This window comes from Canis lupus, chromosome 4, assembly GCF_003254725.2.
Source record: "Canis lupus dingo isolate Sandy chromosome 4, ASM325472v2, whole genome shotgun sequence".
NCBI classification, from domain to species: Eukaryota; Metazoa; Chordata; class Mammalia; order Carnivora; family Canidae; genus Canis; species Canis lupus.
In genome coordinates this window covers 40,224,703-40,246,543 of record NC_064246.1, presented here as the reverse complement: position 1 = coordinate 40,246,543, position 21,841 = coordinate 40,224,703, and the positions used below count along the sequence as shown (strand labels likewise).

The window sequence follows — 21,841 nt, the reverse complement described above, 5'->3', positions numbered from 1 at the left end:
TGTGGAATCAAGGGAAACTTCACTCTATTTAAAGATGCCACAGGTCCAGGAAATAGCTTCCCACCGCCTGGCTAAGGGCTGAATAACTGGCTGCGCAGCCAATAACAATACGGACTCACACAGCACACCCTTTCTCGTGGAGAGTGCAGAGTGGATTCCGGTTATCTCCTTTCAGGTTTTATAGGCTATTCATGGAGGGCATGTAGATCTGCTTTATAAGAATGAGGCTCATAAGAAAATAGATCCAGAGGAGACTTGCAGGGAGGCCAAGGAGCTGAATTTAGCCAGCCAACGCCCTTTGCTATTCATTGTTCTACACTTCTTTGTTAGGATTTTTTCCCTCCCTCTTGCTCTTTTTTTCCTTCCTGGTTAACTTCTCTGCAGCTAGGCGCTGCCACTGCCCCCTTCTCACCACCAGAGACACCATAGTCCCCTTCCCTCCAGTAAGGAGGCCTCCCAAGGCCTCACCTGGGCCCAACATCCCACAGACCCATTATCCCTCCACCCAAAATCTCTAAGGTGATCCCAGGGCCCCCCTGAACCCAGATTCAGGTCCTAAACTGCTGCAGAATCCACTTCCCAAGTGGGGGTTACCGCCCCCTGGAACACGTTCCAGAGGCAAGGAAGGCCTGAATGCAGCTCCCATGTTCTAGAACCTGCAGCTTCTTTGAGCCTCAGCCTTCCCATCTGCAAAATGAGGGTACTGGCCCATTTTCTCAAGTCCTCACCAGCTCTAAACAAGATTCTCATTTTACAGAGGGAGGTACCAGGAGAAAACTTTCCTACATTTTTAAACAGAAGTTACTGGAGCAAGAGGGCAGGGACTTTTTCTTTTTTTTTTTTAATCTTTTCACGGTGCGGGCACTCAAAGGACCCATTCTCTGAGATCGCTCAGGCTGGATGCTCCAAAAGGACGACGCCAAACTTGGCGATCCCTGGAGGGGCTACCTGTGGCCAGGCGCTGCGGGCCTGGGTGCCTCTGGGCAGGGGGAAGGGGCGGGTGGCCGGGGAACAGGAGCTTCTCTGGGTCTCTCTTCCCCCCTCCCCCTCTTTCTGTCTCTCTGTCCCCTACACTGGCCGGGGCCAGACTTTTCCACAGATGGGCAGGAGGAGTGGGGGCACAAGGGGGCCACGGAAAGGAGGAGAGCAGCTGCCGAGGGACGAGCGGGGGGGGGCGAGGCGGGAGGACGGGAAGGAGGGGGGCAGAACCGGGAAAAGAGAGGAGGGGGAGGGGGAGGAGCTGGGAGAGACCCGGGCGCGCCGCAGCGGGGCCGAGGGGGAGGGGGAGGGGGAGGGGGAGGGGGCCGGCGGGCTGGGAAGTTCTGGGAGCCGGGGGGCTCTCGGTCGGCCCGGGCGGGGCGCGGGCTCGAGGGGGCGTGGGGGCCGCGCGGCACTCACATAATGCTTGTTGGGCACCCGCCGCTTCTGCACGTCCAGCACCTTCACCTCCACGATGCTGCGCCGCGGCGGCATGGCCGTCGTCCGCGGGCCCGGCGCGGCGCGGCGCGGGGCGGGGCGGGGCGGGGCGGCCGCGGGGGCCGGGAGCGGGCGCCGAGCGCTATCCGGAGCCCCGGGCGGGCGAGCACCGACCGAGCACGAGCCGCCGCCGCCGCCGCCGCCGCCCTGCGCTCCGCGCGCCCTCGGCCCGGCCCGCCGCCCCCGCCCCCGGCCCGCCCCCGGCCCGCCCCCCGCGCCGCTCCCCGCCCCCTTAAAGGGCCCGGCCCCGCTCCCGCCCCGGCGGCCGCCCCGGGGGGCCCGCGTCCGGCCGCGCCGCGCCTTTGTCCCCGCGCCCCGCCCCGGCGGCCCGGCCCAGTCGCTGACCCACCGGCACACTCGCCCCCGCACTCGCCGGCTCGGGAGCCGGATCTGAATCCCGGGTTCGGATTCCGACTCTCCCGCAGTCTATTCCGTGGCCTGGGGCAAGTCGCTTTAACCTCTCCGGCCTCAGTTGCTTCATCTGTGAAATGGGCCTGGAACGCCTGCCTGCCGCGTGAAGACGCGTGGGAAGCCGTTGGCAGTGTCTGGCCGCGGTAGAGATGCTGGCAGTTTTATTTTTTATTATTTTTTTAATTTTTATTTATTTATGGTAGTCACACAGAGAGAGAGAGAGAGAGGCGCAGAGACACAGGCAGAGGGAGAAGCAGGCTCCATGCACCAGGAGCCCGACGTGGGATTCGATCCCGGGTCTCCAGGATAGTGCCCTGGGCCAAAGGCAGGCACCAAACCGCTGCGCCACCCAGGGATCCCGATGCTGGCAGTTTTAAACTCAGACCCAAGCCTTGGGGATTCAGGGAGTAGCGAGAGGCCAGCAGCTTCTTTTCCTAGGTGTACAGTCTGAGAGATGGGGAGAGAGGGAGACAGAAGGCGCAACAAAGGCAAGTCCAATATAATCGACGTAGCCGAACCGCGTCATAGGGTGGTGGATATGAGCGTGGGGCAAATGGGTGCTTGGTAACAGAGCCATTGATTCCCAAATGTGGGCCAAGTACTCCTTTGCACGTGCAGTGCCTTCTGCTTTTCTGAAATGTTCCCTGTGAATCCTCAAGACAACTCTGGGAGGAACCGGCGGTTGGCCCATACTACAGAGGAGGTGACTGAGAGCAGGCTCCAGACTCACAGAACTGGTGGAAAGAACCCATCACTGTCTGGCTCTCGGCATATTTTGCAAGCTAAGGTGGCTGGGGCAGCTCTACGTTTCTTCATCTAGTGCCTCCTTGTCCTGGCTTGGCTGGGAGTAGTTTTCAGGTGTTGGCTGAACAAACATCTGAACGAATGTACGCATCGATCCTGGGATAGAAGCCTGGCCCATGCTGTCACGCTAGTAAGTGGGGGCTTTTTCCAACAAACTGCATAGCTCCCCTGTAGGCCTGAAAGAGCCCTGGGCTCCTTCCCACCCTGGGGGCAAGGTCACCCTTTGAATGATGGTAGGGGTCATCCAGGGGAGGATGCTTCCCAGCAGCCCTGGCCAAATCCCTGGATAGTTTAGTGCAGATTCACTTTGGATCCACCCTACTATTTGTCTCTCCAACTTCCTTCCTTTAAAAAAAATTTTTTTTTTAAGATTTTATTTTTTTATTCACTATATATATATATATATATATAGAGAGAGAGAGAGAGAGAGAGGCAGAGATACAGGCAGAGGGAGAAGCAGGCTCCATGCCAGGAGCCTGACGCGGGTCTTGATCCCGGGACTCCAGGATCGCGCCCTGGGCCAAAGGCAGGCACCAAACCGCTGAGACACCCAGGGATTCCCTCCAACTTCTTTCCTTCTCCTCTAACCACCCTGCCCTGGCCCCAGAGGATGGCCTGTGCTGATTTCACCCATGGGCTCCTTGTACTCCGCTTCCTGGTGGGCTTGGCCAATGGGAGGCCCTGGCAGGAGATTGAGCAGAAGAAAAGAGAGGTCTGGGTATTAATTTCCTGAGTTCTCTTCCTGCACGGTTGTGCTTACCAAAGGTGGCCTTGCACGTACCTTCTCCCTTAGGGTTCCCGGAACCACTTTTAACCCGCTAAGCGTGTTAAGAGTTCCACTTAGTGGGAAAGAGCTCTGGGCACTGCACTATCTCCTCATGGTTCCCCAAGCTCTGCCCACACCTTTGTAAGTGGACCCTTAGGTAAACGTCCCCCAGTGGCCCTGTTGAGAGAGTCACCCATTGAACACCAGGACTTTCACTGATACCATTTCTGTAAGGGACATTCTTCTGAAGCATAATTGCAAGTCACATCCTTGGAAATGTCCAGTATGTTAAAGGCCTGGCTTTTCTGTTCCTTTTACCTCATCCTCTGAATGAGCCAAGCCTTCCTAATAAGGCAGAACCACAGAAGGCAGCCGCTAGAGGAAATCTGTGAATCAGCCAGCTTCCTCGGTTTTCCCAGAAAGGCAATGCAACCTGGCCGAGTCGTACACTGAATGGCGAAGTTGGGACCTCAGCCCTCCTGTGCTTGCTTACCTCTTCTGCTGTGGCAGGCCTGGCCTGGGAAGACAGACTTTCCTCTTACCTGCCTGTAGCAGAAGGTGCAATACTTGCATCTTTCCCTGCACTTCCTTTGTCTCTCTTTTCTTCTTCTTTATTGTAGTAAAATGTAGGTGATACAAAATTTTCACCATTTGTAAGTGTTCCATTCTGTGGCATTAAGAACATTCACATTGTTGTGCAACTGTCACCAACATCCATCTCTAGGATTTTTTTGATCTTCCCAAATTGAAACTCTGTGCCCTTGAAGCGAGCATTCCCCATTCCTCCTCCCTCAGCACCTGGCAACCACCATTTACCAATTGTGTGACTTTGGGCAAGTCACGTGACCTCTCTCTACTCTATCTCCTGATCTGTAAGATGGCTTGTTCACTGGGGGTCTAAGTGAGATAATACACATAAGTACATGTATTTTTGTTATTTTGCTATTAGCTGATCTGAGACTGCTAAACATCTCCCTTTAAGTGCATCCAAATTTCAATCCTAATTTACTTACTTATTTATTTATTTATTTATTTATTTAGTGAAAAGATTTATTTATTTATTCATGAGAGAGACAGAGATATAGGCAGAGGGAGAAGCAGGCTCCTCACAGGGAGCCCGACATGGGACTCGATTCCCGATCCCAGGATCACACCCTGGGCTGAAGGCTGAAGGCAGACACTCAACCACTGAGCCACCCAGGCGTCCCTCAATCCTAATTTATTTATTTATTTATTTATTTATTTATTTATTTATTTAAAGATTTTATTTATTTATTCATAGAGACACGGCTAGAGAGAGAAGCAGAGACACAGACAGTGGGAGAAGCAGGCTCCATGCAGGAAGCCCGATGTGGGACTCGATCCTGGGTCTCCAGGATCACGCCCCGGGCTGAAGGTGGCGCTAAACCACCGGGGCTGCCCTCAATCCTTTTTATTTTTTTTATTTAAAAAAATTTTTTTAAATTTATGATAGTCACAGAGAGAGAGAGAGAGAGAGAGAGAGAGAGAGAGGCAGAGACACAGGCAGAGAGAGAAGCAGGCTCCACGCACCGGGAGCCCGACGTGGGATTTGATCCTGGGTCTCCAGGATTTCGCCCTGGGCCAAAGGCAGGTGCTAAACCGCTGCGCCACCCAGGGATCCCCTCAATCCTAATTTAATACCAACTTTGCTATGAACTACATCTACTCTTTCCTAGTCCTGATCCTCTTTTTCGCCCCTGATTTTATGTCCAGTCTCATCTCCTACCAGTTGCCTCTGTTTTCCCTATATCCCCCAAATAGAAATGACTTGTGATTTTCAGAAGGAAATATATTCTGTTTTTTCCTCCTAGTATACCTTAGTGTAAGCGATTCATTTCCCTACCCTGTCTGCTAGTGACCTCTTATTCAGCCTTCAAAGCCCAGCTTGGATGTCACTTCCTCCAGGAAGCCCTTCATCCCAGATGTATAATTGCTTCCCCACCATCCTCCCTCCAGCTATCATCATGCCTTGTCACAGCCATTATTGCCTTCTTATAGATCTGATTCCTTTGCCAGACTCTGAGCCCCCAAGGAGCTGGAATGTGTCCTATTTGTCTCAAGTCCCCCAGCATCTGGCACAGACTAGCATTGAGAGGCCCTGAGGAAATGCCTGTGAGAAGAATAAATCCATCTCCATCTCTTTAACCTAAATTCTCTCCTGGGCTGGGCTTACTTTTGTCCCTACTCACTCCCCAGAGACCTCTTCCACCAAGCTTCACTGTGTCCATACTCCTGGGAACACTGCATTTTCCCTGATTGGGCTGTGAAGAGAACAGAGCAGAGAAAAAGGTAAATTTGCTGCTTAGCTGACTTAATTCTTTAAAATTTCTGTTCTAGAAGTGCATTTTGCAAGCTCAAGAGCTGTAGACCATAGAAAATCAATGCTGAAGCTGACAGACCACAGAATTCCATATGGTGGGTGTATTTGGGAGGAGGGCTACACATTTGAGGGGCATGGAGTCCATCAACCCGAATTAGGTTCTGGTCTTTTTGTGATTTTTGTTATCTACCTGGATGTCAGGCTGTACTCCCAAATCCCAAGTCCCCCGGATGGACAGCCGGGCCCAGGGAGCTGAGGCCCTGCTCCTTTTCTCTCCCACACCCCCCATCGACTGTCTGAGATGGAATCAGACCTCTTTTAAGAACAAAGGCAGGGAGAGATTCTTTCCCTCTGAGACTGTCATCTGATTGACTAGCACAGCAAGATGCTCATAACAAACACAGCCAAACCTACAAATGCTCAGTGGCCAGGCACATGTGGTCCTGGGAAATAGATCATGGGCTGTAAGGAAGTGAGCCTTAAAGCAAAGTTCCAGGTGCCCAGGCTGCAGGGCAGAGCCTAGGAGGTGGTGAGGAGCTTGAGTAAAGTTACATTTCAGGGTCTGAAGAAGGAAAGCACACTTTCCTTCCATCTTCTCTCTTCTCCTGGCTTCCATAATTATCTTCTTCCTAAAAGGAAGCTCTGTCCATAATCCTCCCCTGCTCAGAAACCCTCACTGGCTCCCACTGCTCATAGATGTTCATGTGCTATAGATTGGCATTCAAGGCCTCCAGACCTGGATCCTTTAGTACTGCTTTCAGCCCTACCTACTTTGTGTTCATAAATTGTGCCTATATCTGTCTTTTCCTCACTTTGTAAAGGGATGTGTGTGTAAAGTGACACGTGTGTGTCTGATCACGGACCAGGTACTATATATAGCACCAGACATTCCCTACCCAATTCCCTATCTAATTTGTCAAAGAAACTCATGGTGTGTTATTTTTCCCATTTTCAAGTGAGAAAAGCAAAGCTCAGAGAAGTTGCCCAGTGTCATAGCACAGAAAAGTGATGAAGCTGGGATCTGAATTCAGACCTGTTAGGTGCCTAACCCATGTTCAGTAAGACCTCACTTGAGGATAGGACTGATGTTTTCTTAATATTCATACCCTCTCCTCTTCATTCAGTAGATATCTTTCTGCTACAGAGTGAATGTTTGTGTCTTCAGATCCATGCTGAAATCTGATTCCCAATTTGATGTTATTTGGAGGCGGGAGTCTCTAGGAGGTGATTAGGTCACAAGGATGGAGCTTTCATGAAATGAGATGAGTGCCCTTATAAAAGAGATTCCAGAGCGCTCCCTCACTCCTTCTGTCTTCATTGAGGACACAGTGAAAAGGCTGCTGTTTATAAGCTAGGATGTGGGCTCTCACCAGACTCCAAATCAACACCTTGGTCTTGGAATTCCTGGCTCCCAGAATGGTAAGAAATGACTTTCTGTTGTTTATAAGCCAACCAATCTATAGTATTGTTATTGTAGCCCAAATGGACCGACACCCCAAAAGCCACTGTCTCCAGCCAGATGGGTCTTTAGAAAAGTTAAGTTAGATAATATCTATAAAGATCAAGGCCTCACTATAGCCAAACCCCCACCAGGTTCCCCCCATATTGACTTCGTCTCATCCCCTCTCCCTGGCACACTACCCTCTAGCCATTCTGGCCTTCTCTCCATTCTAGAATACACACCATTTTGCACACGCTGTTCCCTCCTCCTGGGATGCTTTCCCCTTGACTGGCCCATTCCTATATTTCAGGCCTCAGTTTAAATGTCATCTATTCTTTTTTTAAAAAAAATATATATTTTATTTAAATTCAATTTGCCAACATATAATAGCCTGTGTTCATCACATCAAATGTCATCTGTTCTGAGATCTTCCCTACTAAAGTAGCCCACCTCATCTCTCTCCTCCATGCATTTCCTTCACAGCGCCTATCACTGTTTCATGCTTTTATTTATCTGTCAATAGAACATCAGGTTCATTAGGTCAGTTCAGCTGTCTCATCATTGGTTATTATCTACAATGCCAGCACAACGCTTGTGGGCTTGTAGTATGTAAATCACTGTCGAATAAATGAGTGACTTTCTTCCCCACAAGAAAGGCAGGGCCTCTCTCTTCTTCCCCTGAGTCTGGACCCCTGGCAACTGCCCAGCAAATGTTTGTTGAAGGAATGAACAGATAAACAAATGGATGTGTGAGAGATCGTGTTGATTGCAGAAAGAGTTTGGGCTACATTTCAGGTCAATGGGCACACGTACCGGAGACCTCTGAGGGGACCACGCCTGTGACACCTATCTTGTTCACAGAGTCTAGAGAAACTTGCAGAGAGATATTAAAAGGTAGAGGTTACCTGTCCTTGAACAGCTTCGCTAAATGAGACTGGGTGCATTTCCTCATCTAGCCACCAGGTGGCAGCCAGCTTGTCGCCGCTGCCAGCGCATCCTCACTCTCCTGCTCCTGGGGGAACAATTGCTGTTTGATCATCCCCAGTGCTACCTAGGGCCCAACTGCCAGGTAAGTCTGTTTGGTCACCCAGAAGTTTGTTGCATTGAATATGAAGGTTATGGTTCAGCTTTGCCCCTTAAGATAAAGCGTGTCAGAGCATGATCCCAAAGCACAGGTAGCTCAGGGAGCCTACGTATATATTCACTGGTATTTATTTATTGCTCGTACATAAGTATTTATCACTTGCACACACAGAACTTATTGGGTCCCTAATATGTGCCAGGCATTGCCTGAGATGCTTGGGATACATCATTGAATGAAACAGGTAAAGATCCTTTTTCTTGTGGCACCGACATTCTAGCAATAAACATAAGAAATAGGGAAATTGTATAGCATGTTAGAAGGTAAAAAGTGTTAGGAGCAAAATAAAAATAGGGCAGGCTAATGGGAACTAAGAGGTTGGGCGTCAGGAGAGCAGGAGGCAATTTTCAATAGGGTGGAACAGGTAGGCTTCATTGAGGAGGCGATTTTGAGTACAGACTTGAAGGTGAGGCAGTGAGCCATGCCTGTGCTTGGAGGAAGAACCCTCCAAAAGGAAGGAACAGCCAGTGCAAAGGCAGGAGCATGGCTCGAATGCCTCAGAACAGAAAGGAAGTCAGCATAGTTGGAAGGGAGCAGGGAAAGGAAGGAGAAGCAGGATGCATGGAGTCAGAGAGGTAATGGGGTGCTGACTTCCAGAGGGCCTTGTCAGGACCATGGAATCCTGGTTTTGACCCTGAGGGGCAGCATGACCTGATGTATGTTTTACAGAGTCCGCTCTGTCTGCCAGAATGAGAATAGATTCTGGCTTGGCTTGCAGTCCTCCACCCACTATTCAGAGTGGGTTATGAGACTTGCTTGGCCATTGCGATGTGAACAGAAGCAAAGCGTGTCACTTCCAGGCAGAAGGGAAAGTAGTCAAGTTCACCTCTACTCTGTGCCTGGCAATGCCCCAGATGGTGGCTGCTCTGCCAGCTTGGATCCTGGAGAGACTATGATGATGCTACGATCTCAATGTGACCCCTGCACCCCAAGTTCATATGTTGAAACCTAGCCCCCAAGGTAATGATATTAGGTAGGGGGGCCTTTGGGAGGCAGAGCCTTCATGAATGGGATTAATGCCTTTGTAAGACTTGAGAGAGCTCCCTTGCCCCTCCCACCATGTGAAGACCCAACGAGATGTCTGCTGGCTGCCCTGAGGAGGTCATGTTTAAGTGGAGAAGTGATGGATAAATAGGACTCACCTAATCACAGGATTGGGTGCAGACCACAGATTCAGAGATTGAACAGTCAAGGAATGGTGAGAAGGCATTTGAGATGCTTTCCCTTCCTTCCCCCAGAAGGATGACTCCTCAGCTGGGCCTGTGGGATCAAGCAACCAGTCACTTGAAGCTCTGGCCACTTGGTGACACATCTTTGAATGGCTCCCCGTCCTGGGCCTCCCTCCTGCTCCCTGAATCCCAGTCTCCAGTGCTTCCCTTGACATCAAGCTCTGCTTTCCTGGGACCCCAGCCTGGACATTTTGGAGCTGTGAGGTGGCATCTCCTGCTGGGGCACTGAATGGTGGGTCACGTGAAATGGAAGAAAAGGATCAGACTGACCTGTGGAGAGAAGCAGGGATGGGAGGTGAACATGGAGTCCTGGCTTCCTTTCAGGTCTGGATTCAGAGTTTTCTGGAGGCCGGACTTATCTCTGCCCTGTAGTTAATCAAGACATCCAGTGTCCCATCAGTCTACCTTTGTACTTAATCCAGTGTAGCTGGTACAAAACTCAGGCCACAGATGTAGGTATCCAAGAAAGACTTAGTTTCTTAATTTTCTTAAATCAACTAGTTGTTGACTGTCTGTAACCTGGTGGGTTGTTGGGTAAATTAATCTCAGCCACTCTCAAGGAAACCCCTCCCCTAGGCTCTAATAGGCAGCTTATCTCCGGTTGTCGTGTCTAGCCATTCTTGAGAAGCTGCCCATGGCTCTAGCCCACATGGTTCTTTCATGTGCCCTGCTCAGCACATTCACACTCAGCTAGGGGTGCAGAATCTCTGGGGGCATTTAGGGGGCACTGCAGGTCAGGATGCAGCCCCTCTGGTAATCCTCAGAGTCTCTGCAGACCTCCCATCCTTTCTCAAGCAGTAGCTCTAGAGAGGACACAGATCCCTTCTATGGATTCAGATCTGGGGAGGAGGGTTCTTTTTGTCCTGGGGGAAACCCCTTAGTGATGCCCATCAGCCATGGAGCCCAGGCACATATCCGTGGGCAAACAGAGTTGGGTGTACCACCTGTCCCATTGAGTGGGACACACACCATGGAGAGCCATGGCATCTGGTAAGAGAGGTTAGGGGGCTTATTAGAGAGTTGGGGTCTGTATTAGGGGATGTGGGGGTTTGTTTTGGATTGGGTGCTTTCGAGAAGTGGGGCAATTAGGTGATTGGGTAATACTTTGTGCCTAGCAGGTGGGAGGAATGGGGGAACTAAGGAGTTGTCTTTTTTTGTCCCATTCCATTACTGGCACAAAATATCCTCATCTGATTGGTGTTCTGGGAGATAGTGTATATTCAAGATGGACCAGCATAGCCTGGCTGGGAGCAAGAAATCATCAGAACTGCTTCTTTCTTTTCCATCCTCTTCTTAAAGCCTGTTCTTATTTGGGGAACTCTGTTCTTACTTGGATTTGGGAAGGAAAAAAGGCCTGTTTCAATTCTTCCAAGAAGCAAGGGAGCCCAGAGCCTATTACTCACTTGAGTTGGAGAGAAAAAGCATGTCTTTTTTTTTTAATTTTTATTTATTTATGATAGGCACACAGTGAGAGAGAGAGAGGCAGAGACACAGGCAGAGGGAGAAGCAGGCTCCATGCACCGGGAACCCGACGTGGGATTTGATCCCGGGTCTCCAGGATTGCGCCCTGGGCCAAAGGCAGGTGCTAAACTGCTGCGCCACCCAGGGATCCCAAAAAAGCATGTCTATAGGGAGGAAGTAGGAATTCATTTCTAGACACATGTTTCTGGTCTCATGGGCTTGAAGTTTCTCTTGAGCCTAACCATGGTCCTAGTGGCAGGAAGAGGACTTGTGCTTTATAGAACCAGAGTTTGGAGAAGGGAAATGTGGGGTCTCAGATATATAGCCTGCAAGGGGTAGTAAACCTGGATTCTAAAAAGTAGTTATTTAGTTGTAGACGGTCATTTTATGTTGAGAAAGAGGTCCAATTTGCATTGATAGAATGAGTCCTAGGCCGTGATTGCAGAAAAATAGATAAAGCAGAATAAAAAGAAACTCCATTGCAGCAAAATAGATAAAACAGAATAGAAAGAAATAGAAAGAAGCTCAAGACAAGAGGAGCATGTTATGACACCCATCTCCATTTTTGGTAAACCAAACAGACAAAAAAGTACATACGGACACAGAACGGCGATTCTTGACCTTTTTGGAGAATCTAATGAGCTCAGTGATCCCTGGCTTCAGAAAAATGCACATCTGCACATATGCTGGCATTTTTCACATAACTGGGGGGCTCATTATGTCCCCTAGGAGCTCCTGAGTCCCTGATAGGGAAGAGTTCAATCATAAGCTAGCCTAAGCTTAGCAATCAGACTTAATTTGAATCTCAGCCCCACACCTCTCATTTTGTAACTGTATACAAGTTATGGAACCCCTCTAAGCCCTAGTTTTCCCATCAGTAAGGTCGAGGATCACAACAGACATTTCTTACAGGGTGCTGGGGGATTACATGAGCAAATGTGTGGAAAGGGCATGGCACAGAGCCTGACAAGTCCCTAATGGAGGGTGGCCCTTATCATTGGTGCCATGGACACACCTGGAACTTTGTCCTTTGCAAATAAAGAATATACCTTCTTTATGATGTTCATGCACCAACTACAAAAATAGATCCTACTTGTAGCCACTAAGAACAGTTAAATTAAGCACAAAAGACAGATAACGTATTGCCCACATGTTTTGCCTACAAGGCAATAAAACAAAGACATAAGTGATACTAATTTAAACTAAAAGAAAAAACTCAAACTACTTAGAAATAGGAAAAATTAAAGCAAAAGGCATTCTCCTGAGTAGATCTTGTACCCAGGAGAAAATGAATGAAATGTGCCCTGATTGTGATTGAGAAGCTGTTAGCATTTCTGCTGGGGTACCTCGGTTTCCCAGTGTCTGGCAGCCCCCAGGGCCATGTTCTTTTCTCAGCAGAGCGAGGGACAGGCAGTGGAGGTTCCTGTAGGCGCGGAGAGGCTCGGGAGGACTTGGGGATACAGGCCAGGGTAGACGAGCTTCCTGTAAGTGGAGCCAGGATCCACGATGGCTTTGACTGTGGCAAAAGCCACAGTGACTGGGAGTGAAGTTAATCATAAGGGAAGGGGATTCAGGAAGGTGGAATCTTGACAAATAGATACATTAAAGGGCACTGGGGACAATCGGGAAGTACCCACGGAATGGAGATCAGCATATGTTGCTTTGAACTAAACAGGCAAGGAAGCTAGAGGGTAGAATATCAAGATTCTGAGTGGAAAGCAAGTAAAAATAACAGAAAATAGAAGAAAAAGCATTAATATGTTATGGAGTAAGAAAGGAAAAAGGAACAATTCAACGAAAGAAAGATTAATAATTGAGCTGTATTTAAAAGCTAGCTAGCCCAGGGAGGGGCTGGAACCAATGGAAGGAAGAGCTCGTTGATGGATGGCTCTAGGTCAGAAGATTCTAAGTCAGGAGGGAGGAGGATCTGCCCTGTGCTCCTGAGGTTTCTGCTCTGACAGAAGATGTACAACAGAAGACTGCTTTTTGTAAATGTCCTTCGTGAATTACTAGCGTGACCATGAAAAGGAAGCAAGATGATGAAGGCAATGGTGACAGGAGTGATTGAGATGCATTTGTTACTGGTCCAAGGAGGGGGTCCTGGAGGCTTGGAGAGTGTGCTGGGGAAATGATAAGATGTGATCATGGACAAAGATGAGTGGAGTTTTGCAAGAAGGCAGAATGGTCTGAGCGAGGAACCTTTCCATCCTTTGTAAAGGAACTGTGAGATTAAAAAGAATAGATGATTTGTTTTAAATATAAGAGCACCACCGAGCCCATTATATATTGTAGATGATTATGGGAAAATCCTACTTGATGTGAAGATGGTAAGAGGTGCCACCAAGCATGCAGTGACTATTGCAGTATTCATTTAACAGCCAACATCAACTGCGTGCTCCCTATGGCCCAGGCACTGTGGTCATAAGGACAGCTAATACTCAACTTACACTTCTGAGCTCTGGTTTAATCTCTGTACATATATTAGTTTATTTAATCCTTGCAGCAACATTGAGAGGGAGGTGCTATTGTTCTTTCCATTTTACAGAAGAGAAACTTAGGCATAAAGGAATTAAATAATTTCACAAGGCAAGGCAAGGACTATGGTGAGCTGAGTGAAGCACTCATTTCAGATGCAAAATTGAAAGGGGGTGCCCCAAACCCCTCAGTAATAAAGGTAAATAATATGTTCATGAAATATTTATTAAACACCAAAATTAGTGCAAAAAATGTGATAAAGGAAGTACCAGAATCATAAAGGCAAGATCAACAAGGTCACACATGTAGCTCCTAAGAACAGAACCAGGATCTGAACCCAGGCAACTGGCTGTTGAATTCACGCTATTTACTACCCGATACTGCATTTAGAATCAACCAGCAGACCACATCTGTCTTTCCCTCCCCTCTATGCTCAGTGTCTCGCCCAAGCTTAGCATATAGTAGGTCTGCACTTAATATTTGTTGAAAGAACGTTAAGTGAAGACATGGGCCCTGTTCTTAGTAGCACCCATACTCACCACGCAACTGTCCTAGGGTCATGCGAAGGTGTCTGTCACAGACACTGCACATACCTTATATAGCATTCCCATTATAATTAGTTTATCAGGATGAAAGCTATAGTTAAAGATAAGTCATTGGCAGCAGGAGCACAGGAGTAGGAAGGATGACTTCTGTCCTGTAACACCGTGGCAGGCTTTAAGAGGGTGTGACATTTGAGCTGGGCCTTCAGGAGGTGAAGGATTTCTTTAGATAGGGAAAGTGGGACGCTACCTGGAGACATGACTGAATAATCACGCGTTGTTCAGTCAAGAAAGCAGGTCTGCAGAGTCATGTTTATAATGTGATACCATCTATGGAGAGAAACCTTTTCCAAGTGTGCACGTGCTGCATGGATGCATGGGGAAGGGTCTGGGGGGAGGAACACCAAACTCTGGGGATGGCTGGCATGAGGGTGTGGGAGACTGGGGAAATATTGAGAGAGCCTTTAGCCTTATAGGCTTTGCTTTAAAAAAATTAATTCATTTATTTGAGAGAGAGAGCACATGATCTGGGGAGGGGGTCACCTTTGGGTTTTTTTTTCATTTTTATTATTTCTGCCTTACTTTTCCCGTGTTCCATTTTTACAAAACAAAAAAGGACAAATACATATAGCTACGTATGCATACATATATGTATGCAGGTTTTATTTCTCTTTCTTACGAACAGATCACATACTGTAAGTACTTTCTGGCACTTTGCTTTTTTTCACTTAAAAATACATCTTATAAGCTACTCCATATGAGTTCCTAGAGATCCTCCTCAATCTATTTGAAAAATTAATTTTTAATTACTCGAGCAATAATAGCTCTCTTCTTGTTCATTAAAAGCAGAGCCTGGGGGTGCCTGGGTGACTCAGAAGGTTAAGTGTCTGCCTTCAGCTCAGGTCATGATCCCAGGGTTCCGGGGATCAAGCCCCACATCAGGCTCCCTGCTCAGCAGGGAGTCTGCTTCTCCCTCTGCTCCTCCCTCCCCAAAAGACAAGATGTAACAGGTGTTGGCAAGGATGGGGAGGAAAGGAAATCTTGGGCACTGTTGGTGGGAATTCATATTGGTGCAGCCAATGTGGGGAAGACTATAGAGGTTCCTCAAAAATTAAAAGTAGAACCATGTGACCCAGCAGTTCCACTTCTGCACATATACCAAAAGGAAAAGCAATTGCTATCTCGAAGGGATTTCCATACCCCCATGTTTACTGCAGCATTACTCACAGTAGCCAAGACATGGAAACAACCTGCTTATTAAGATGGATGATTAGATAAAGAAAATGTGATATATATTTCTCTCTCTCTCTACCTATGTAGATAGATAGATAGTGTAGGTAAGCACAGGAATATTATTCAGTCATAAAAAAGAAAGAAATCCTGCCATTTCTGATAGCATGAATGGAACTTAAGGGCATTGTGTTAGGTGAAATAAGTCAGACTGAGAAAGACAAATACTGTATGATCTCACTTGTACATGGAGTGGAAAAACCTGAACTCATAGAATAAGAGAATAGATTGGTGATTGTCATGAGCTTGCAGATGGGGGAAATGGGTGTAGGTGGTTAAAAGGCACACATTTCCAGTTACAAGATGAATAAGACCTGGGGATGTAATGTACAGCCTGTTGACTCTAGTTAACAATACTGTATTGTATGCTTGAAAGTTGCTAAGAGAATAGATCTTAAAAGTTCTTATCACACACACACACACACACACACACACACAAATGGTAACTACATAAGGTAATGTGTTAACTAACCTTACTGTGCTAATAATTTTGCAATATATATGTATATCAAATCAACACTTTGTACACCCTAAACTCACACCATGTTATATGTCAGTTATATCTCAATATATCTGGGGGCGGGTAAGAAAGGCAATCTCTTCAAGCTGTTTAATGAGGTGCTCTTTTCACCTTCTATGTCAGTGCATGTAGTGCATTTATGTGCACGAGCTCACCTAATCCTCATGAGGTAGGTCGTGCTATCATTCCTGTGGCAAACCGAAGTGATGCCTTTCTGTTGTTCGAAGCCACCATATTCATGGTGGTTGGCTTAGCAGCCATAGGAAACTAATGTGATTCCCCATTTTAGTTGAGGGAATTAAGAATAACTTACAAAGGTTATGCAACCTGCTCCACCAATGTATTGGTCAGAAAGGGCTAAGCTCTGCTGTGGTAACAACCAACCCCTAGATCTCACCAACAAGAATTCATTTCTCACTCACCTAAGGCTGGCTATGTATCTTAGCAATTCTCCAAGGCTGCCCTTCTCTGCGTGATGACTCAGTGATTGGGCAAATTGGATCTCAAGTCTTTTTAAAATCTCCGCATGAGCTTTGTTGGTGGCCATGGAAGGGAAAGGGGCAAGGGGAGAATTGCCTATGTGCTTTTCACTGTTTTAGCTTGATGGTTACCTCTGACATTTCCATTCACATGTCACTGGCCAGACTGGCCATGTGACTCTGCCTCACTTCAGGGGGCTGAGGAATATAAGGAAGAAAATGGAATATTTGATGAGTCATCCTATCCTCATCATAATCAGTAATGGTGGAACTGAATTTTAATTAAAATAACAAGCTAGCATTTTCCTAGCACTTTCTACGAGCCAGGCCCTATACTAGGTGTTTGGCACATATCATCCTAAACAACCTTGTGACAAATGTAGTGTTGTTCCTAAAGATGAGGAAAATGAAGCCCAGAAAGGTTTAATAACGGGACCAAGGTCACCCAGCTGGTAAGTGGCAGAGCTGAGACTTGAACTTGGGTGATCTGGCTTATCACTGCACTCTTAGCCAGTGTGCTATTCTGATGCAAAGGGCAGCCTGATTACTAACCCTGAGGGATGAGCGGTGACAGTGAGGGGCTGTGAGACATGTGGAGGGTGATGAAGCACGAGCGCCCTCAGGGATCATCAGGGGGCTGAGATTTTGATCCGAAGGTTGCTGTGGGGACCCCAAAAGCACTGTGCAATGAGGCATACTTAGATTGGCATTTCTGCAGCTGTGGGATGGAAAGCAGATCAGAGTGGGGGTGGTGAGGTGGCAAGGAGACTGGCAAAGAGCAAGAACAGTCATTCAGGACAGGGTGGGGATGCCTAGTTTAAGATGCATCCTGTGGGGATGGAGGGAAAGGAGGACCTTCCAGGTCCAGGGCTGATTCACTGTCCCAGCCACTGTGCCTGGCTCTGGCAGGGAGTCGGCTGCCACCTTCTGAAATGATTTGAATTCCGATGGAGTCAGCGGGGCTGGCTAAGGGCTTGGATGAGAGGCTGAGGGAGCAGGGAGCGTCAAGAATGATGCATGAACCCCTGGTGACCACAGGTTCATCTCTGGAATGGGAGTCAGGAGCCGTGGCCCCAGGATGGTTGAATGTGGCAGTGAGTGCTCCTCTGAGAGGGAGCAGACAAGGAGGTTACACGCTCAGGCTTCAAGCCCAGCTTACCTCTATGTGACCCTGGGTAGGTTACTTATCCCCCGTGCTTCTCATATAAACTGGGAATACAAATAGTACTTATTTCAGGGGGTATCATGAAGGTTAAATTAGTTAGTTTGGGGAACGCTCCTACAACAGTACAGGGGTGAGTACATGGTTAAGTGTTGGCAGCTCTTATCATAAGGGAGCCACTCTGCCTGGGACACAGATGATGCTCAGTAAATGTTATTTTCACTCTTTTCCTCTCTTCTTCCCCAGCTGGCAAATAGAGCCTGGACTTTGGGACTCGTGGGTCTGGATTGGACTTTGGTTCTGCTACTGGATACTTGAGTGACCTTGGTCAGACCAGTAAACTTCGGGAAGCCTCAGTTTTCTCTTCTGTAAGATGGGAACTAGAAGGGTTACTGAGGATTCTATGGGATGGCTTATGAGGAGAGCTTGGCACATAGTAGCTGTGCACTAAAAGGTAACTTTTACTAACCATCATGTCAGCTTGGGGCCCTATGGGCTCTTGGGTCTTAAATCATGAGTTCTATAGTCCTGACTCCCTCCAGATGGGGGCACTCACTGCTTTGTTATTCCTTACGTGTTCAGGGAGGACCTCCTCCAGCATCAGGCTGACTCACCACCAGAGGGCTTTGTCACTTCTCAAAAGCAGCCTCTGGGTGGACAGAGTCCTGGAGGAAAGGCAAACCCATCAGACTCTAATTTGTTTTTCAATTGATTGTTTCCTCAAGTAAAATAAGGGGTCGAGGTGCCTGGGTGGCTCAGTCTGTTAAGCGTCTGCCTTGGGCTTAGGTCATGATCCCAGAGTCCAAGGATTGAGCCCCAGGTCCATCTTCCTGCTCAGCAGGGAGTCTGCTTCTCCCTCTGCCCCTCACCCCACTCGTGCTCTCTCTCTCTCTCTCTCTCTCTCTCTCTCGTTATCCCTCAAATAAATAAATAAAATCTTAAAAAAAAATAAAATGAGGGGTCAGAGAGCCCATCACTCTAAGCTCTGTATGGTTGAGATCAGCACTCCCATTGCAGGTACCCTGCTGGGTCCCAGTCTTCTAGAAAGAACATGCCCCAGGCACACAGGTGAGCCCCTTCTGGATCCTCCATGGAAAGGGGAGTCAGCTGGTGGTGGTGCTGTGCTGGAGCTGCAGAGCCAAAGATGTGTACACAGCCCATTCATCTGCCTTCTGCTGCTTGAGCCCCCACAGATGCGGAAGGTGCAGGGAATGATTCAGCTCCAGCTTTTGTAAGCGAGTTTTCACTCATTCACAATTTATTATGGTTTCACATAGGGGGCTGGGATGACGCTTAATGTTATTCTACAAGGCTTGCTTCTGCAAGAGGGAGGCAGGGATGGGAGATGCTTCTTCCAACCTGCCCAATGCAATGCTCTTCGAGGATCAGAGGGAGCGAGTGACTTGCCCAAAGTCACACAGCTAGAGGGGGCAAAGTGGATTCGAACCCTAGCTGTTGGGCTCCAAGAAACCTCCATGTGCCTCTATTCCGCATTTAGTCCCCAAATGGGGATTGTGGAGGGTCTGCCCTGTGCCTAGGCCTCTGCAGGCATCTCTGGAAGACCCAGGGCAAGATAGGGCACATTTATTGCCATTATTATTTATTATGACCTTCTGAAACCCTGAGCCTAAGAGAAAAGAGAAGCAGGAAGGATGAAGAGGAGCAGCGGTTCTCCTCCTACCCCTACCAAATTGCTGATTAAAAGAAAATAAATTTTCCTTTGGTACTTCAGTTTAGGCTTCTTAAAACTGTTCCCTTTTAGTGGTTTAACTAAATATACCTTTCTGTGAACATTTGCAGATTCTTGGTTGTCTTGTCATTTTTCCCCTAATGACTGGTGTGGTCGGAGCCTCAGCTGGAGTTATGCTGACCTAGTTTTCAATTCTGACTGTGCCCAAACAAGCTGTGTAACCTTGGACAAGTAACTTAACCTCTCTGTCCTATCTCCTTCATCTGCGAAACAGGAAAATTAGCATATCTTTCTCACAAGGTTCTTTGGAGAGCTTTCAAAATCTAATTTTCATTATGAAACATTTCAAACATGGAGAATAATACAAATAAAAACATGAGGAATAAAACAATTTTGAAGTCCCATGTGCGCAATGATCTTTGACCTCTGGCCACTCGTTTCATTAATTCTTTCACCATACTACTGCCTTCCCACTGGATTATTTTGAAGCAAATACCCGTCATCACAGCAGTTTATTTGTAGTGTATATTGCAATATATATCTGTAAAAGATAAGCATTCTTTTTTAAAACATAATTTTAGAGAGGTTTTATGGAGCCTTTTCTCTATGGCCAGGATTTTCTGTAAAATTTCCCCTATGTGATGTAACTCCCTGCCATTAGAACTCTTTAGTAATAATTATAATAAATATTCCAAATACTTTTACTTATTGACTGCTGCTGGATTTTTTGAATGCAACCATGTGTAGTATTGGATTGTGAGTCCACAGTGTTATGTACTATTGGAATTATATCCCTGGTGATCATTCATTAAGGAGTAGTATTTACTGAACTATATGGTTTTACAAAAGTTGAGGTAAGAATGACTAACTTCATCTGTAAGCAGGAAAAAAGAGGCATAGAGAGGTGAAGGATTTTTCCCAGGTCACATAGCAGTAAGCAATAGAGGAGTTTGAAACTAAAGCCTGCCTGACTCTAGAGTCCATGCTTTTTCCTCTGTCCTGTGCTGATGCCTTTGGAATTCTGGTTGGCTTCTCTGTTTGGATTGTAAATTCTTTAAGTTAAGTGCTCTACCTTAGATTTCTGTTTCCATAGTCCCCAGCTGTTTGATGATTGACTAATAGAAAGTCCTGCGTAGTCCCTGCAAGTGCAAAAGTCGTGCAAGTGCAAAGCCTATCATCCCCACCACCATCATCACTGGGTTTGCACAAACAACAGTGCTTGTGGAAAATCTCTATATAGGCCTGTACTCAGACCCCGTGGAAGGTACAAGACACAGACCCTGCCTTCAAAGTTGCTTATGCAATCTGCCAGGTGTCAATTTGAACATAATGGCAACAAGATGGGGAAATGTTTTGGGTATCTTACGGCCTCTGGGGGTGATTCCTCATCTGTTGGGGTGGCCTCGTGCTCCACGTGAAGGCAAAGATGTGGGTAAGCTGAACAAATAATTATCTGTATGCGCTTTGGGCTATGGGCGGTACTGGGATCTGGAGAGATAGTAGGAAATATGACAATGGGGCAGACAGATAATAATATAGACAGACAGGCAGTATACAGCAAATGAAGAAATCTACATGATCTTTCAAGATCGTGGTAAGTGCTAGAAGGAAATAAGGAGGCTGATGTGACAGAAAGTAGCAGGGGTCAGGGAAACCTATGCTGGCCTGGGGTGGTCAGGAAGGCATCTGTGAGAAGGTGACATCTGAGCTACCACCTGAAGCTTGAGCCATAGGCAGCCAAGTAAAAAGCCACACAAGGCTCATTCCAGGCAGAGGGAATTGAACATGCACAGGCCCAAACACGAAGCAGAGCCTGGTGTCCTGCTTTCATCCTGCCTCACTGCCCAGAGCTCAGAGGACAATTTCTTTCCTGTAGCCAGGAGGAAAAGCTTTCTCAAGAGCCTCTCAGTTTCCCTTGGCCAGGATTGGGTCATCTGTGCATTCGAAACCAACTCCAGATGAGGAATTTGGGGTTACCTGATTAACTCAAACCAATCAATTTCTCTCCTTGGAGCTATGGAGGGATCATCTGATTGAAATTGAAGTTTAAATAGCAAAGAGGAAACGGAGGAAAGGGTATTACTTAGCATATAGCCTCCAAGATGGCCCCGGTGATCCCTCCTGCTGCCATTCACACTCTCGTGTAGTCTCCTCTTAGGTTGTCCTGGCTGGTCTGTGTGACCAATAGCATAGTGCAGAAGTGATGGCATCTCACTCCTGAGATTAGGTTACAGAAAACCGTGGTTTCTTTCATGGCTGGTCTATTGGTCACGTGCACACTCTTTCCTTCTCCTGGACCACGAGCTCTGGGGAAGCCATGTCATGAGCCGCCCTGTGGAGAGGCCCACATAATCAAGAGCTGAAGCCTCCAGCCAAACGGCCTCGTGAGTGTGCTTGGAAGCAGACACCCCAGTCCCTTCAGAGACTGCACCCCCGTGAGAGGCTTGGAGCTACCAGCTAAGCTGCTCCTGCCCCTATGGATTCCTGACCCTTGGAAACTCTGTGAGATAGTTACTGTTTGTTGTTTCAGGCTGCTAAGTTTTGGGGTAATTTGTTATGTCGGTACGTAACTAATATAGCCAGGGCACAACAGTGGCTACCGGGGTGCCCCCA

At 47.6% G+C, this 21,841-nt stretch overlaps 1 protein-coding gene and 1 long non-coding RNA gene across 6 annotated transcripts in view; one reads left to right on the top strand and one right to left on the bottom strand.

The window, feature by feature from the left end:
- Positions 1-1,651, bottom strand: part of SH3PXD2B (SH3 and PX domains 2B) — a 100,773-nt gene extending 99,122 nt beyond the window's left edge. Inside the window, exon 1 of one of the 2 annotated variants that reach the window (XM_025434550.3) lies at positions 1,399-1,651. In XM_025434550.3, coding sequence (XP_025290335.1) covers positions 1,399-1,473 — 75 coding nt within the window. In that variant the 5' untranslated portion in view covers positions 1,474-1,651. The remainder of the gene's footprint in view (positions 1-1,398) is intronic. The other variant, XM_025434551.3, reaches the window with a different exon arrangement.
- Positions 1,652-1,802: 151 nt separating this feature from the next.
- On the top strand, positions 1,803-19,856 carry LOC112651809 (uncharacterized). 4 transcript variants are annotated; one of them, XR_003131057.3, is made up of 7 exons: positions 1,803-2,821; positions 5,675-5,767; positions 6,923-7,217; positions 8,101-8,308; positions 17,785-17,992; positions 18,556-18,769; positions 19,339-19,856. It is a non-coding gene; the product is annotated as an uncharacterized LOC112651809 (long non-coding RNA). The 4 variants fall into 4 exon arrangements; XR_007410226.1 differs by having other exon boundaries at positions 6,926-7,217; positions 17,785-18,769; XR_007410227.1 differs by having other exon boundaries at positions 8,196-8,308; positions 17,785-18,769.
- Positions 19,857-21,841: the final 1,985 nt, after the last annotated feature.